General features: G+C 39.0%; 1 protein-coding gene across 1 annotated transcript; it reads right to left on the bottom strand.

The window, feature by feature from the left end:
• Positions 1-1,227: 1,227 nt before the first annotated feature.
• LOC587314 (aquaporin-10) lies at positions 1,228-12,993 on the bottom strand. The gene is made up of 7 exons (XM_787049.5): positions 12,728-12,993; positions 7,446-7,566; positions 6,759-6,896; positions 5,978-6,096; positions 4,846-5,063; positions 3,995-4,143; positions 1,228-3,360 (listed from the first exon to the last, which is right to left on the bottom strand). Exons 1-7 carry the CDS (start codon positions 12,881-12,883, stop codon positions 3,155-3,157), a joined length of 1,107 nt encoding a protein of 368 aa, XP_792142.4. The 5' UTR covers positions 12,884-12,993; the 3' UTR covers positions 1,228-3,154.
• Between the last annotated feature and the right edge of the window lie 5,228 nt (positions 12,994-18,221).

The following is an 18,221-nucleotide window of genomic DNA, read 5'->3' as shown; positions in this document are numbered from 1 at the left end:
TCGGAGTAAGTAATTCGTCTTTGAAGGCTATTGAAATTGTTTTTTTTCGAATGTCTTTGCGATTGTGTTCCAGAAAGGTTTGTGCACGAGGCTTATACATCGAAAAATTCCAAGTTTAATGATTTTTCTTGCTTTTTCCTTTGTAATGTTGATAATTACAATTTGATAACCTATAGGGTAAAATGAATATTCTTCGATGAATTATTTTAATGATTGACGACGGTAAAAAAAACTACCGTGAAAGAAACTTGTTTTATAAAAAGCTTATTATTATCATTATTTATTTGACCATTCATAACAAAAGCACAAATACAATACAGCATGGCAAGAGACAAGTACATAATAAGAATGAACAAACACATGCAAAGAGATAACGGAGCAGCAAGTGGGTCAGGGTGCACAAAAGTCAGGGTTATAAAAAGTCATATTTTAGTCTTCTGATTTATTAGGTTTAAGAGTCATCGGGGTCTCCACTAGAAGTGTGTGTGTGGGTGGTTGTGGAGGGGGGAGTGCCCGACAGTGCTTACCCAATATGTTCTGTCGACAAATCTATATTTTCTTTTGTGTTACATATTGGGAAAAGAGGGTTATTTTACTCTAACTCTAAGGACACTTTGCCCTTTTTTCTTGTCGATTTTTCTTGACAAATTTGGTCCGACACTTCAATTCAACATAATCTAAAGACATCTATGTCGAATGCATGAGAGATTTATCAGTATAAACAACTGAGAAAATATGAAAAATATAACATTCAAAATTAAATGACATCGACAAAAGCATGTTTTTGGCATTAGCAATATTTATTTTTTCAAAAATTGATTTATGCGACAACAAAACGAATTCAAATACAAAAGTTAATTTACAGACATATAATCACAAGTTATTTACATTGAGCTAATGCCTATTGTATACACATGTAATTATTTACCTTTTACTCTTCTCTGGTGACAAGATTATCTAGGCATAGTAAAACGTCTTATATCGCTTATTACATCGATAATGTCTCAGATACAAAGAAGCTAAGCTTTCAGTCCCTACACTCAAGTATAGCCTGCTTTAGTGACCACCTGTCTTCAAAGACCACATTTTTCGTTTCCCTTGAAAATGGTTTCTTATTGAAAAATGTACTATAGGCACCTGTCTACCAAGACCACCTGCCTATAAAGACCAATTTTCTTGTCTCCCTTGAGTGGTCTTTATAGACAGGTTTCACTGTATATTTGTAAATATTCCCTTCTCCCCCCCCCCCCTCCCTTGGGAGCATTCCATCCCAGTGCCATTTTACAGACGTACACAATGCTGAACAAACCACAATGACTTTCGTATCCTATCCATTTAACATCTAGGCGGACAGAAGCGATGAAGATCATGAAGTGCCTTGCCGTGATCGAACCTACGACCTTTACATCTCCAACCAATTGTTTAGTCCGCTCGACTACGTTCAGTAGTTCAGAATATGACGAAGGGTGGGGCAGTATGTGTGATTCTTTAGCAGAAAGTTAAAATGATATTGTTTTTCCAGTGACGTTTTTAATCCAATGATGTTTTTCTCTACTGTTTTCTTTAGTGATTTTCTACAAAAATGGCTTTTCTCCCATTTTTTTTTCTTTCTTCCAACAGTCGTTATGAAGAAAATAAAATCAATTGAAGAAATGAGACTTAGGCTACTTTGTATTTGTAACCAATTATATACGAGTCTTTTTATAACAAGAGATTTACTCCAAAAATAAGAAACTTTCGCGTGCATGAAAGTTGCGCTTGGTCACGCCTATCGAATGTTTCATGCTCCCAAATATTTAAATTTGATTACGTGTTAACCATATATGGTTGTGGACACGACTCTTACACAGGGGATGACGACTCGTGCCCTAATATCACTTTTCAAATTTTCTAAATTTTGCGAACGAGCAAAGCTAACGAGCAAAATTATTCACATCTTTCCTTTTTACAATGCAATTTTGATAAACCATCCATACCTCGTTCCCTACCCTCGACATGTTTGGAAACATGCGAAAAATGACTCACAGCTGTAAATGGTGTCATTTATAGGAGAGTTAAATTATGTCGCGAAGTTTCTGATTTCACATATATTAACTTCTATAACTATTGGCGTAAATGTTCGTAAATTGAATGATACATTATAAACATTAACAACAGCAATAAAAACAACGACAATAACAACAATGATAAGAACAACAATAACAACAACAATAACGACGTCACAAAGAACAGAACCAACGTGAACATGATTAGAAAGAGATAGTCGATGTATCTCAATACACACACAATAAATTGAAAATGTAGTAATCAGCTCGTTAATGATATAGGCCAACCCTGCACAGTTTATGAATAACATTGAAAATATATACTACTTACACTATTTACAGATATAGCAGTCTCGAGATCAATATGGAGCAAGTTTAAAACATGTAAAGTGAAACCATCCATCTCTGGTAAAAGTATCGAGAAGGAAAAACAAAGTTATGTTTAAGAGATACCAGGTACTAAAAATAGGTGTTAACACTGAGTTACAAGCGCTGTTTAAGGGAAAGTACATCCTGATATTAAGTTTGTTTTCATAGAAACAGAAAAGTAGAGGAACGGGTAGTGAATGTTTGTTGGCATATAATAATGTCCTACATTTAAATAGAATACTTAGTAGTAATGCACATTATTAGTAAATGCCAAAGGGTAACCAGATATTGTGTGGGTGTGGTGGGTAATAGAACACAACCTCTGAAAATTTTGCAGAAGAAACCTGCAGTTTCGGGAATCACAGGTTTCGTGCTAATTTTCATAACTTATCCGCCACCAATTTGTGTTACGACTGATTCGCTTTAATATGAACTTGTTTCAAAATTTATCATTCACGAATATTTTCCGGCTGATAAATCTCGAATCAACAAATTAAATTCAAATGATTGTGTTTGATGGTGGGAACTGATTTGTCTGGCTGGACATATACCCTGAACTGTCTTGTCCTCTTAAAATATTCCGAGACTTACTGAAGAAAACTTAGTATCCATTTCGTCTTTGATCTGTATATTATGCTAGATACGCCGAGAGAAACACATTCTTATGGAGGTCTAGGACCTTCATCAACGCATACCTTATAGTTCATAACGCATGTTTATATTTCTTTCCTTGCTAGAAGTTACAAATATATATCATTCGTGGCATCGTTTTGTAATGAATTATGGCAGAGGGCGTCAACAGATAGCGGTCTCGACATGTCATCCATGATATCATTCTCCTGGTCGACGTCCGATGACCTTCTTCTCAATGTGATCGTCGTCGAGTTCGTTAAACCATTTTGCTCCGCAGTGTGGTTGTTAGTCATTCCATCTTTATTGCCAAGCTCTATGTAAATCAAAGGAAACAACAAAATGCTTGGTTAGAGATAGAGCGGGATCTGTGTATAACACGGTTAAATATTAATCAGTTATGTCTTAATTACTTCAGCTAACCGATAATGTTATATCAGGCAGGATATGAAAAATTATTGAAGAGACCACCTATCTGCCAAGGTATGTGGTCATAGTTGTCCGAACATTATTTCGTAGTTCCAAATTGTTAGGGGGCTGCAGCCCACCCCAACCCCTCCTCCCCTCCTCCCCTCCACTCCTCCTCTTCCTCCTCCCCTCCCCTCCTCCTCTTCCTCCTCCCCCTTATACACATGTGCAACGGGTAATAGGAATTTTTTTTTAAAGGTGTCACTTTATGAAAATATTGAGGGGTGACACTTAATAAACATGTCTGTTTGGGTCATTCGTAATTTTCGTTTGCTCTTTTTGCAAGAGGCGAATTCTAAGATCTGATCTGTCGGCAATTTGAAAACCATATTGCACACTTTTTTATCTGTTTCATTTTTTAAAAACTTTAATATATTAATTGTGAGTGTGTAATTTTGCTTTTCATTTAAAACGTGAAGGCCTAAATCTAAATACTGTTATAAAACGTTAAGGATCGGAAAGGTGAATAGTAGTAGGCCTACCTATGTTTTCGTTGTAGTCTGTTGCATTCTCTTTCACATCAAGAGGAGGATGGTGTATGGAGATAGCGAGGTAGTAGGCCCAGGATCCGAGAGCACTCCCGATGGCGGGTCCTAAGATGGGTATCCACCACCAATGAACACCACCGGGTCTGTGAATCAAGATGGATAAAGGTTCAGAATAACAACATTGGTGATTGTGACGAAAGTGTAGTGGAAGTGACCTAATAAGTGGGGTGGTGATGATGGTGATGATGATGGTCATTATGGTGATGATGATGATGATGATGGGGATGATGATGAGGGTGGTGGTGATGGTGATGGTGATTGAGTTGGTAGTGGTGGTGATGGTGAGGATAATGATGATGATGATGGAGATGATGATGACGGTGGTGGTGGTGGTGGTGGTGGTGGTGGTGGTGGTGGTGATGATGATGATGGTCCAACTGCTGATGATTATGCTGGTGATAATGGCGATGATGGTAGTGGTGATGGTGTTGATGATTGAAGTGGTAGTGGTGGTGATAATGATCAGGATGATAATGATTATAAATAGGATGATGATGATGATGATGATCTTAATTATCATCATCATCATCATCATCATCATCAGATGCTGATAATGCTGAGGAAGACAATTATGGTTAGATGATATAGGCCCTAAACATTGTAATGACGATCAGGAGGTTGAAGATGAAAGTCACTTTGGTTTGTATTCTACATCTCTTTCTACAACTCCGATCATAACATATTTAACAATTCTGAAAGTCGATTTTACAACCAATTATAATCATATGACTCTGTACTGATGGTAACATCTTTTTTCTACTTTGACCACAATGAAAATGACTTACGTCCAGACCTCCTTGCCGTAGCCCATTGCAGCCAGAAGAAGACGTCCTGATAGGTCTATCGAAGGATTCAGGGGTGCTCCTGCATTATATCCATAGCTCATGAGGATGGTGAATACAATCAAACCAAAGAAGAAAGGTGCGAAGCTGAGAGGAGGAGGGTTGTTTCGTCGGTCCATCATCGCACCTATAACGGCTAATAATAGCGCCGTGTTCAATACCTGGAAATTGAATAGAACAAAGGCAGTACTTACGGGATTAGAATCAACATAAACTTGTACTGATAAAATACCAATATATACTGTCTTGATAGGTTCTGGTTAAAACTATGCGCAAGAGATGACTCCAACGTAAGTATTATTGGAGTCACCGAGGCCCATAATTTTAACCAGTACCTCGAAAAGAGGGCAGGGTATTTTTGTTTGATATCCTGCATCAAAAATTCATTTTCAGAAAAAGAAAAAAAATTGTATCAAAATTATTTTGTTTTTCTTAAAAGCAATCTTTAAAAAAAAAATGATAATGATTAAAATATACCAAAACAAATATCTAAAATTTAAACATTTTAATTGATTTTTTTATTTTTATAAAGAAAGTTAAAAAATATCAACTACCAAATAGTATTTCCAAATAGCACTTTTTGAGTGCAACCTTAAAATGGTTGAAATATTTCTGGTCATGAGAAGAGCTCTCAACTTATCAAAAACCATTATTTTGTTGATACAGAATATAATCTGAAATATATGTGTTGTGTATGTATAGCATAATCATTCTAGTTGACAGGTACCCTTTTCTTTAATGAACCATGACAGCGCAGACGATAAGATCCAAATCCATTCTTTTATGTCTATGCGTGATTCTCAGAAATTGAAAACTACTTCGATTTGGTATAGCCACTCAACAGAGCACATTCTGGGGAAATACGTAGATGTGTACGAAGCAAATGCGCTTTGATAGATTTGATTATATTTTGTCTCGTTTAATGATTCAACGAAATGGCCCTCGAGCCTCCAGTGATCAAGAAGTAAGCAAAGCATAAAAAGGAATCTGAACGAGTCGATTCTAATGCATGTAAGCGAGATGGAACAAGAAGTTGATTAAAGGAGGATTTAAGATCACATTGTTACGTAATTACCTGTTCGAGGAACCCGGTCGTAACAGACAGGTAAGGTTGTGGGAACGTGGCAAAGATCCCCGCCGTGCCGTTCTCGCCAAACGCTTGACGCATTCCACCGTCAAAATGATCAAAGGCGTCTGTTGAACAGTTAAGGTAGACAAAAATACGTAGATTCATTAAAGGACATCGGTCCTGCTAAAAAAATTCATGAAAATTAAAAGAACATTAGAATAATTTATCAACCTGAAGTGTAAATAGAGAACTGATAATCACTCGACATCTCATTTCACTTTGACTCTACGACTAATGTTCTAGCATTTTTATTATAATTTTTTTTATCGTTACAGAATCAATATCTACAGAAACTGTGGGATGATCTCTTGTATATGGCATTACAGTGTCTTAGTTCTTTCACAAGCTCCCCGAATGTAGAAGACTGATAGCTTTAAATTCAAATTTTATAATGTGCTAATATTTCAAAATCGGCTGTTGGTGTATAAAAAAACAGACAGTTGTTTTTTCCTCTTCAATGTAACCCGCTTCCAGAAATACCTACCAAGGTCCCACACTCATATGCTGGTTTACATCTCCAAGTCAATTAAAATAATTATATATATATATATATATATATATATATATATATATATATATATATATATATATATATAAATGTCATTTTCTAGAGTGAATTGATAAAGATTTTTATGAAAACTTTAGTGACAGATCCATTTAACACCAATACTACACGCTGAAAACTATATATGTCATATACCGGTTTCTAAGATATTATTTTACGCACCTTCGTAAACTCGATAGACGACCCAGGCTCCGGCGAACCCGCCCGCTAGTTCGGCTAAGAAATAGAGAGGAATCCTTCTCCAAGGGAATATTCCTATAGCAGCTATTCCTATCGATAGAGCCAGGTTGACGTGGCCCCCTGAATAAATAAATACAGATATGAAGACATAATGTAACATTGTTAACCTCTCAAAACAAGTTGTATCGATTAGATCTCTCCTGCCAGGTTTTAATTAACGCTTTGTTTACTATCATTAAACATTATGTTTATTCCTCTTTAAAATAATGCCATATTTTGTATGATTTTGCAGCCAAGGAGTGAGTAATACGTCAGAATGAGGGGCAGAGTCAAAAGTGCCAAGGATATCCTAGGTGATCGACGATGTTCGCGTGGTCAGTATGTTTATTCCTCTTTAAGATAATACCATATTTGTATGATTTTACAGAATAAGAGTCAAAAGTGACAAGGATATCCTAAATGATCGACAATGTAGGCGTGGCCAGGGTATGGTGAACCCCGAGAAAAGTTATCAGTAGGCCAGCAAGACCGACAGTCGAAAAAAGCTGCGAGACCGATATTGTCAACCTCTTTGGTTGTCAGTTTCGTTGGCTGTCGGTCTCGTCGGTTTTCGGTCTCGTGGGTTGCGTTCTCGCGTGATTCAGCCTAAAAGGCCTACGTTGGTTTTACCTGAGACACCGAACCCGGAGTAGATGCCGAACATGACCCCCATACCGGCGGCCAAGGCGACGTTGAATCCCGATCCTGTCCTAGATACCACATCCTGAGCGACAGCCGCATGTACGAAGGCCTTATCAAAACAAAACAAAAAATAGATCATTATACTATATGCATCATTTATAAGAGTACATCCAGGATTTTTTTTTAAAGGGGGGTGGGCGGGGTACACTTTCGAATTTAGATATCTGAAGAGCAAAATAAAAACAAAGATATATTATTGAAATAAATCACCGTGCGAGTATTCCTTACAGTTTTTTTTTTTTCAAATACAATTTTAGCTTCCTCGCTCCCCACCCCTCACTCCATTCTCTCTCTCTCTCTCTCTCTCTTTCTCTCTCTCAGGATAAAATATGTTTCTTGGAGCACAGGGACCTCTTTCATCGCAAACTCGGAAAAAAGTTTGAAAACTCAATTTTGATGGATGATCTCTCTTAGGTTACTGTACTAAAGGTATAGACCGGTTCTGGTCATGCGATTGTATTGTGAAAGAAACGTTGTGGAATCGATCAGAAACGGTTGATCATCTAGCATATAAGTATTAGTGTGTACTGCAAGGTTCTGGAATCACCAAAATGATAAGAAATTTGGCCTATAGTCTTGGTAAAGTTACAAGCACTATACACAAAAAGATGTATATGGGACTACGCGATATCTATCCAGTCCGGATAATTTACCAAATATATCAATTAGTAGGCGGTTTCCCGGCAAAATTTGTATCATCGCGTTAGTCAAATTTTCCATATTCTTTCACATGATTGGTAATAAGAGCTTCCATTTAATTTTTTTGAGAGGGGGGCGTTTCCCAAACTGGTCTATACCTTTAATATCCGTTACTGTATTGATATAGTTTTTTTAATTCACTTTTTCTTTAATTCCTCCCCCCCCCCCCCCCTCGAAGCTTCCTCATATTTATTGTTAATATTGTTTTTGTATTAAAGGGCTGTATTCCTCCCCATAAGATGTAAAGTTTTGCACTGAGACCTTACAAAGCTTAAAAGTTTTGCTCGTTTCGCAAATGAATATTCAGACCATCGCACCCAAATGCAAAGTATGATTCTTAGCAGTATTTTGGACCATGGTAAGGGGAACAACAAAATATTGAAATCATCCCTGACAATGTTATCAAAATAAAAGGGTACAGGGTCGGCGATCCCGGGGGCAGGGGGGCACGTCCCCCCCCCCCCAATAAATTTTAAACGTTTTTCTTACTCTTTCGTAAATTATACTTTTTATGCGTTTATGGAAAATGACAAATGCCCAAATTTTACTGTCAGGCATGAAATATGCTTATTTAGAATCCCAAATTTCAGGGCCTGCGGATCAGCAGGGCCCGGGGGCTCGAACCCACCCCCGCCCCCGACCCCGTCACTTTTTCAAAAGAATGTTGAAGAGAAATGGAAAGAAAGAAAGACAGCATAGTGACCTGCCAGTGTCACAAATGAGGTACAAATATATGCTCAACTGCCCGTATTTAAATTCCTAAAATCCCTGGAACCCACAAGGGGCCCTAAGGCGGCCCCCTGCATGGTCATCTGACTGTTATTAAATGCCTAAAATCCGTTTGCTTCCGGAGGCTATGCCCCCTGGACCCCACAAAGGGCCCTATGGCGGGCCTCTGGATGCTCATTTTACCGGAATTTAATGCCTAAAACCCTGAGTTTTAGGGGGCTTCGCCCCTGCACCCCACGCCAACTAGTGAACTGCCAGTGTCACAAATAAGATATCAAAATATGCTTATCTGACCGTAATTAAATGCTTAAATTTAAAACCCCTAAGCTCCCGGGAGTTTCACCCATGGATCCCATGCAAATTTACATTCAACTCGCTTCGCTCTACCTGATCGTTAATACTTTAGCCCCCCCCCCCACACTTTGAATAACATTCCGCGGAGCATATATGTTATATATAAGAGTGGTGGTGATGCGGATTTTTTCTTCTACCCCCCCCCCCCCACCCCCACCCCCCCCCCCCCCAAAAAAAAAAACGGTTTTGCTCATTACGTCACTGGTCCCTCGCATTTCGTGCTCCCCCCCCCCCCCCCCCCCCTGGTCTGAAAAGAAATTGCTTCCCCTATATATTTTCGTTCCGAGGAGCCTGTTTTATGTTTCAAAATGTTGATGTGAAGCGCTAATTCTTACCTGTAATTTATAGTTTTCTCCTCAACATCATAAATATTATGTGTTTATAAGAAAGTCAATTTACGAACATAAAGTTCAACGGGGGCCAACATCCCTCACTATTCAAGGTCAGGAAGGGCATAGTTGCGCCATGGAATTTATAGCTCCAGGGTTGCGCTACAACATCACCGTCAAGAACATTTCTTCTTCTTCTTCTTCTTCTTCGCTATATCTCCTCCTTCTTCTCCTCCCTTCTTCTTTTCCTTTCTTCTCCCTTCTTCTTCTTCCTCCTCTTCTTCTTCTTCTTCCTCCTCTTCTTCTTCTCCCTTTTTCTTCTTTTTCTTCTTCTTCTTCTTCTTTTTCTTCTTCTTCTTCTTCTTCTTCGCTATATCTCCTCCTTCTTCTCATCCCTTCTTCTTTTTCTTCTTCCTCTTATCTCTTCTTCTTGTTATCCCTTCTTCTTCTTGTTTTTTTCGTTTGCATAAGGTTAAATCTGCCGGCGAAATATTAATTTTCCAAAATCTCTTGTCATCTCTCCCCCCCCCCCCCTTCCTCCCATCAGCTCTGTTTGGCTATAATAATGTTTTTCTAAAAAATAAACATAAACTTAAAAGTACATTATAACGAGTTAACGACCCACTTTCCCTGCATGCTACACCTGGGTCGAGATAGGCAACAGAGATAAAGTGCCCTGAGTTGAAGAGCTGCTGGCTTAATTGGGTCTCTCAAACGACGGCTAATGATGTGACGGATCACTCATTAAACTTGCTCCCTTGTAAAATTACAGATCAAAATTGATTACTGTCTCGCCGTCTTGAAAAGCGGTTCTTGTATTGTTCTTGAGCGAATAATCAGGAAAAGTGTTTCCTGTGGGCCTATTAAGTATTATTTTGTTTTGAACGTACGATATGACTATTATCAGCCTCGTTCTGTTAATTCTCTTGTTCAGATCAAATTGCATTTGGCTGAACTCATCAAACCGTCAATCATGGAATCGCATGTAATTTCCCGTTCCTAAATTCTATTCAAACAAACCCATCCAAGAGGGTTAATAATTCGACAGAGATTGCCATAAGTGAGATCGATGACCCGCACCATCATACATGTAATAAGCTCAGTGCTTGAATTTGGAATGGAAAATCAAGGCGTACATTGCCAATACAAAACTACGGGGCTTCAGAAAATGGGGGCTCAGGAGCACTGGCGGATCGAGCCGGCGGCAAGAGGGGGGTGGGGGGGGGGCAAATCTTGAGAAAATATTTAGCGGCAAATCAGCCGGCCGGCGAACGGCGAATGAGCGGGGGAGGGGTGGATAAGAGCACATATATTTGTTTGTTTGGGGGTCCAGTTTTTAGGAACATTTTTGAGCCTACTCAGCCGGCCGGTGAATATTAAAGCGGGGGATGCTGGAAAGGAGGACCACTAATTTTTTTTTTCGTGGGGGGGGGGGGGGGTGAAGCTCCGTTTTAGCTTGACTTTCTTTTTAACTCTCACTTTCACCTACCCCAGATAACCCTAAGTTTGTTGTTGCTGCTTTATATGTAGTTGATAATGCATGATTAAAATAAATAGAAAGAGAGAGAGAGAGAGAGAGAGAGAGAACCACCATCATTATGCAATGGTTCAGGGTTTGTGTAATGTACATTAAAAACCATTACTTAGCGTCTCAACCTTAAAAAAATAGCGAAACTATTTTTGAGGAAAAGCATTATACTGAACTGAATAAAGAATAATAAATTTATATTGGCTCATACTGAAACGGGCTAAAGATAATGTGGTATCGGCACAGTAAGATCGGGTATTTGTATAGAGGTATTCCAAAATGACATTCTGATAATCAACATGTTGTTCTGTTATCATAATTATGTACATGTAATATACGCATAATGCAACTGATCTTTATGATTCTTAACGTGACATAGATTATTTAATAAAAGGATCATGCTACAAAATGATCATTGTGATTCAAATTGATGCAAGGATTTTTTTTTTTTGAATAAGCAATGCTTTTCACCAGAATCTTCTTTGTAAAAAAAGACTTTTACGAATCTCAGCCATGCAATTCTGCCACTGTGTTGTAAGATCACTTTCAGATTCGGAGAAGTGTATTCTTTAATGAGTATTTTAAATTGAAGGGAACGTCTCAACTCAGTAAGCATGGCTGAGATTTGTAAAAGTTGTTTTTACAAAGAAGATTCTGGTGAATAGCAGTGCTTATTCAAACAAATTTACACATCAATTGAATCACAATCATTATTTGTCGCTTAATCCCTTGTTTTCTTTCTCGTTTGCATGGGGAGAAGAAGATATGTCACGTTAAAGACATCAAAAAGATCAGTGTTGTATGCGTGTATATTATATACACAGGCCCCGCGGAACGTTTATCAAAGTGGGGGGGGGGGGGGGCTAAAGTATTTACGATCAGGTTGAGGGTAGTAGCGAGCGTAAATCGGTGTGTGGGGGGGGGGGGTTCAGGGGGGTTCAGGGGGCGGAAACCCCGGAAGCCCAGGAGTTTTAGGCATTTAATTACGGTCAGAGAAGCATAAATATTTTGATGCCGCATTTATGTCACTGGCAGGTCAGGGGGGGGGGTCGTTTTGGGTTGTTTTTTTTAGAGGTAAAATTTACGTTACTATCCTATTTTTTTTTTTACCGGTTTGGGAGGCTATTGGGGGGAGGGCGGTAGAATCGGCCCGTGGATCCGCGCCTGCACGCACTATTATACATGTAATAAGCCCAGTGCTTGAATTTGGAATGGATAATCAAGGCGTACATTGCCAATACAAAACTACGGGGCTTCGGAAAATGGGGGCTCAGGAGGCTTGGGCCCTCCCCCTTTGACGAAACGGACTGATACCCATGAATAGATACATCATTTGGGCACTTTGGCAGTAGCGTTTCTAGAAGGGTTTGGTGTCTCGCCTCAATATTATTTTTCGCGAGGCATTTGCAGAAAATGAATGGAATAATCTCGAAGTAACCCCTAAAACTCCCCAAAGCCGCCCCCTCCAAAAAATAGAAGAGCTCCTGCACTCTGGCCCTCTTTAAGTTTGAGCACCCCTACTTGTTGCACTTTGCCCTGGTCGTCGAAATGAAAGGTCGGTAGTTACTTACCGATACAATGAACGTCGAGTAGAACTCGCAGATGAGATATCGTCCAAGCTCATTCCGAATTGTTAACGAATTTAGTATCTTCTTCTTCCAAGATATCTTACCCGTTCCCATGTTTTTATCCTGTATTCCAAATAGGACCTCTCCCGTAAAACACATGAAGCAAGTATAAAGCAGTTTAATTACAATCGTATGCCCTCCGCTCGAAAAATGCCTGGCAACAAACAGTAAACCCACTTGTGGACGGACTATCTCGGAGATAGTCGAGGTTTGAGACATGAAGTTGAAATGATTTATCTTTGAATACTCAACCTTTAAACTACCATCATGCCCGATTATCAAGTTCGTAATGTCATGAGTGTGCTTCTACGTGATTGGTTGAATGCTGGTGACGAAGCAATATGTAAATTATTAAGTTCGTAACGTCATGCGTATGCTTTTATGTGATTCGTTGAATGCTGCATGGTGACGAAGCATAATGTAAATCAGTTCGAACATGTTGTTGTTGTTTAGTTAGGTTGGTGAACTTGTCCATCTTTTTTCTCAAACCTCCCATTTACTCCGAAAAATTATGTGGACCAGCGCTATGTCATTCCCCCCCCCCCCCACACACACACACACCCAGTCAGGGGTGGCGATTCCGGGGGTGGGAGGACACGTCCCCCCTCAATTTGTTTAGGGGGGTCGTCGTCCCCCCCCCCGGAAAATTTGAAAAAGTGCCAAAAGAAATGTATAGCAAAAGAGGTATCAAAATCTTATATAATTTTATCTATAGGAATCTTGAGGCTATACTTATCGACGTGGTAAGTTGATTGAACCACGTATCTCTTGAACCTTGAGATTGTCTTTTTTTTAAAAACACAATAGATCTCCCTATACAAATGAGTATACGTGGATGTTAGCCATATACACCCCACCCCCTTAAACAGCGACGCCCCTGGATATTGCATGTCCTTGACATGTTTGTAACGTCACTATCGTGGTTAATGCAGGCCGCGAAAAAAAAAATGACGAAGTGGAATTAAAAAAAAAAATAATAACAAACAGTAGGACGACTGGACATCTATTGGACGTTACGGTTACCTACAACCTTTTACCTCTAACTACACTGTTTTTTCATGTATATCTTTAAAACTTTAATCTTCAACATGTTTATAATTGTCAAATTTCTCTTCCAAAGCTACATAGAAGGGCACTAATACCTTAATGAGTTAACTCCCTTCAGACTCCAAATGAGCATTTGATAGAAATAGCGGGTAGACCTACTTTAGTGGCATACTCATAGCGTGCCACCCTCGAAGTGGCACTTTTGGAGACGCCCGTGAATGAAATACGAGTAAAACAAGGATAAAAAATAAGCAAATCTCTGCAATGCCGCATAGCTTGTTTTCTTCCACATCGTTTATCGTTTCTCTCCAACCTTGATTTGGTCACTTTAGCTAGAAAAAAAAACTCGTATAAAAGAAGAAGATCGTTCACAATTTCATATCACTTTTATGGGTTTCTGTGACCAGGCGCGTACGCAGGATTTTTTCGAAGGGGGGGGGGGGTACAATTTTAAAATCGCGCCGAACATTTCGAAACGACTCAGCCAGCCGCTGAATAAGCGGGGCAGGGGGGGGGGGAGAGGACTTATATTATTTATTTTTGTCCCGAAATTTGAAAAATTGACCGATCGACATTTCGTTCGGTTTGGGGGGGGGGGGGGGAGAGGACTTATATTTTTTTTTTTGTCCCGAAATTTGAAAATATTGACCGATCGACATTTCGTTCATATGAAGCACATAAACCTAGATTTGTCGACAAACCTCCTTTGTAAATTCGGGCCAAAACCTCCATGGGTGCGATGTGACCTGTGTGGACGTTGGCTCCACCTATTTTGTGTTTTGCTCAAAAAACTATCCACAAAAAGGACTATGTACGCCCCTTTTGTGAAGCGACCTATCAATATTAATGTTCACATATCAGTCCCTTTTTGGATTACTCTCCTCCCGTCCCCCCCCCCCCCACCCCAAGAAAAAATATTATCACATTGTTACATGTGTGCACAATATATATTGATGTGTCAACCTTACGAAAGTGGTGTTTTCATAATGATTATTGACCTCCTTAAAATTTATATTTATATGGAAGACTTAAAAAGACAACTGTTTACAGTCCAACTAAGGGTGTAGAGCATGCCGTGTAGACTAAAATTTACAATGTTGTTCAATTTCTGAATTCTTTGTTTAAAAAACTTGCTTGCTGTCAATAGTGTATACATTTTTTATACATTTCAAATGTCTAGTCCGGTTAAAAATAGCACGTAATGATTTCATTATTTGACACGTACTTCACATTTATTTATCTTATCGATAAGCGAAACGATTTGCTTTAGTATCATATAACAAATATAACAGTAATGGCAAGTATGGTTTTCCTGAAAATTGCATTATACAATGTATATTCATCGTTATGGAAAATGTTGTATAATATACAACAATGGGCATAACATTTTCCAGACCAATGATTTAATTACGTTTAATATTGATTGAAGCTGTTGCCCTTTGTATATACAAGAACTTAAAATAATAAGTAGCCTTGAAAGTGTCGCAATAAATCATGTGTGAGTGAGCTTGAAGTTTAATGGTGTAGGTTTGTTTGATACTGTATAGCCTTTACTCTGTTTTTAATGAGATATATCTCCAATCAAATCAAACTGAGTGATGTTATCGTACAACTTAACAATATCAATCTTATGTTCTCCTAAATAAGCCTGGGAAACTAGAAAATTGCATTAAATGTGAATTCATTGTCAGTGAAAATGTAATACAATACACAACAATGGGCAAATAATTGTTTCCAGACCAATGATTTAAGTAAGAAGAACTTACATTTTATATTGAAACTGCTGCCGTTGTATACACATCAGGCGCGGATCCAGGGATTTCTTAGGGGGGGGGGCAAAATTTGAAATTATGCGAGCCAAATATTGGTTCGTAATGGTGACCAGCAGTGACGTAAGCAGTGACGTAATTGGGGGTTGGTGGGTGCAGGGAGGGGCGAGTTTCCCCCTCCCTCCTCCGCGAAACGCGGAAGCTTTGACATTTCAATAAATTATTAGAGAAAGAAGACGATTTGTTGTACCGTTCCCAAAAAATAATTCTCGTCTGAATTTAGTTTTCCTAGCCTGGGAGGCAAGTCCTTTTGCCCTCCCCCGATCTATTTCTTCCCTCTTTTCTTTTCTTCTTCCTCTTCTTTTTTTTCCCTTTCTCTCCTCTTTTCCTTTCCTTCTTTCCTTCTCTCTCTCTCCTTTTTTTTTTTTTTTTTGCGGGGGGGGGGGGGGCAAGGCCCGCTTGGCCCCCCTGGATCCGCACCTGTATCATGGTATGACTAAAAATGGGGATCGAACATTGATTTGTGGTATCTAGGCAAAGTCTCTCTTTTGACGCTCTCTCTCTCTCTCTCTCTCTCTCTCTCTCTCTCTCTCTCTCTCCACAGCTCTCTTTTCGCTTTGTCTTAACCCTAAAAAGGCCGGGCATTTGGGGTCCTAATACGGCCCCAAGATCTCGGCCGTGAAACGGCCGATCGTTGCGAAAATTTGCACGCATTTTAAGTGAAGTGTACAGAATGCTATGGTAATTTTTTTAATTTTTTTTTACTTCACTCATTTGCATATTTATGGTAATTTATGCAAATAACGTCATAACATCCACCTTTTTACCATAAATCATATATTCTTTATATTAATTTTTAGCATCCTTTTTCACTACATGTATTCGTTAGACCATTTGAAACAATAAAACGACAAAACAAATAGGAGGAGCTAGGTTATTCCTTTTGTTATCTAGTTTTGATAATTTATTATGTGTATTGTTTTTTAACTCATGTATTTTATTGTTTTTGTTGTTATATTTCATTTCTAACTGCAATTTAACTATTTTGACTCCCAAAACCAACACCGAAACTGTAAACAAGACCCAATAACCAACGTTTTATCACTTTTTAGGAAAAATGACATTTCCATATATGTTTTTGTACAAAAATCACGAAAATTAGCGATTTTCGGGTTGACATGCAAAAACAAAACGTCCCTTGACTCTGTAACTGTACGTCCGATTTTCAAAAAAATTGCTTTAAAAGATGCGCAAGACTCGAAAGAGCACTTTTTTGTGTTTTTTTGGTCCCGAAATTTGAAAATTTAGCTCATCGATATTTCGTTCCGTTGGGGGGGGGGGGGATAAGGTCATCTTTTAGAGTCACCCATTTGCTCAATTTTTATATATACTTTAATTTTTTTTTTAAATTGAGGGGGGGGTCCTCCAAAACACATACACACACAAAATTAAGGTGGGGTTCAAACCCCCCCCCCCCCCCCCCGCACGCGCCTGTCTGTGACGAACTATCACCTTTCGAAACTTCGAAGGTTGTCAACACATTTCCATCATATCTGACATCACACGCTCGAGCATATTATGTTTCCTCACACTAAATGAACACACACGTAGACCTATGCCCAGGGGCGTCGCCAAAGGGGGGGGGGTGTGTGGGGGGTGCGACACCCCTCCCCCCCCCCCCACCTGTCAGGATATTGTCGGTAAAATTGCGCTGCCGTCGGGAAAAAGAGAAAAGGGGGAGGGAAAAAAAGAGAGGGAAAAAAAGAGAGGGAAAAAAAGAGAGGGGAAGGGAAAGAAAAGAAAAAAAGAAAAGGAAAAGAAAAGAAAGAAAGGAAAATAAAGGAAAGAAAGGAAAAGAAAGGAAAAGAAAGAAAAGAAAAGAGAAGAAAGAAAGAGAAAAAAGAAAAAGAAGGGGGGGGAGAGGAAAGAAAGAAAAAAAAAAAAAGAAAAAAGAAAAGGAAAAAAGAAGAAAAAAGAGTGAAAGGGAAACAAAAGAAACGGGGGATGAAAGAGAGGAGAGAGAGAGGGGAGGTAAGAGTCTGAGAGAGGAGGAGTGGGAGTAAAAGAGAAAAGGGGGTTGTTGGGTGGAGTCGTCTCGTCGAGGGAGCAAGAAAGACACGGGTAAATATGTTGCTGTGTCGGGTCAGCTGTGTCGGTATTCTTGCTCGATCCTCATCAATGCATAAGTTTGAAGTCGGTGAGATGTATATTGTCGATCGGCCGACAAGTTTTTTTCCCTACGAACTGCAACTTCTTATCCGCTGTGACGACTTCGAGAGTGACTACAACTACAATACTTGTATTTTCTTGAAGTTTCACTTTCCTATAATATCAGCTAAAGAAATCAGAGGTTTAAAATTTTCGGGGAAACTAAATTCAAACAAGGTTTAAGAGTCAACAACGGTACGACGAATCATTTTCCTTTCATTATATTGTGATATCATTTAGACGAATCGAGAACGGTACAACGAATCGTCTTCTTTCTCTAATAATTTAAGGAAACGTCAAAGCTTCCGCGCTTCGCGCGAAAGTGGGAAACTGAATTCAGACAAATAGGGCTTACTAAAAGTCGAAAAACGATACAACGAATCGTCTTCTTTCTCTAATAATTAAATAAAACC

Source organism: Strongylocentrotus purpuratus, unplaced genomic scaffold, assembly GCF_000002235.5.
Source record: "Strongylocentrotus purpuratus isolate Spur 01 unplaced genomic scaffold, Spur_5.0 spur5_scaffold_9, whole genome shotgun sequence".
NCBI classification, from domain to species: Eukaryota; Metazoa; Echinodermata; class Echinoidea; order Camarodonta; family Strongylocentrotidae; genus Strongylocentrotus; species Strongylocentrotus purpuratus.
This window is presented reverse-complemented; position numbering and strand designations above follow the sequence as displayed.

Bases quoted from the DNA above. Each gene is read 5' to 3' on its own strand.
- LOC587314 (XM_787049.5), bottom strand. From the start codon at position 12,883: ATGTGTTTTACGGGAGAGGTCCTATTTGGAATACAGGATAAAAACATG. The intron at 5,064-5,977 runs GTAATTACGTAA...TTCAATTTCCAG, and splicing joins CGACCGGGTTCCTCGAACAG to GTATTGAACACGGCGCTATT. The intron at 4,144-4,845 runs GTAAGTCATTTT...CTTGATTCACAG, and splicing joins TACGGCAAGGAGGTCTGGAC to ACCCGGTGGTGTTCATTGGT.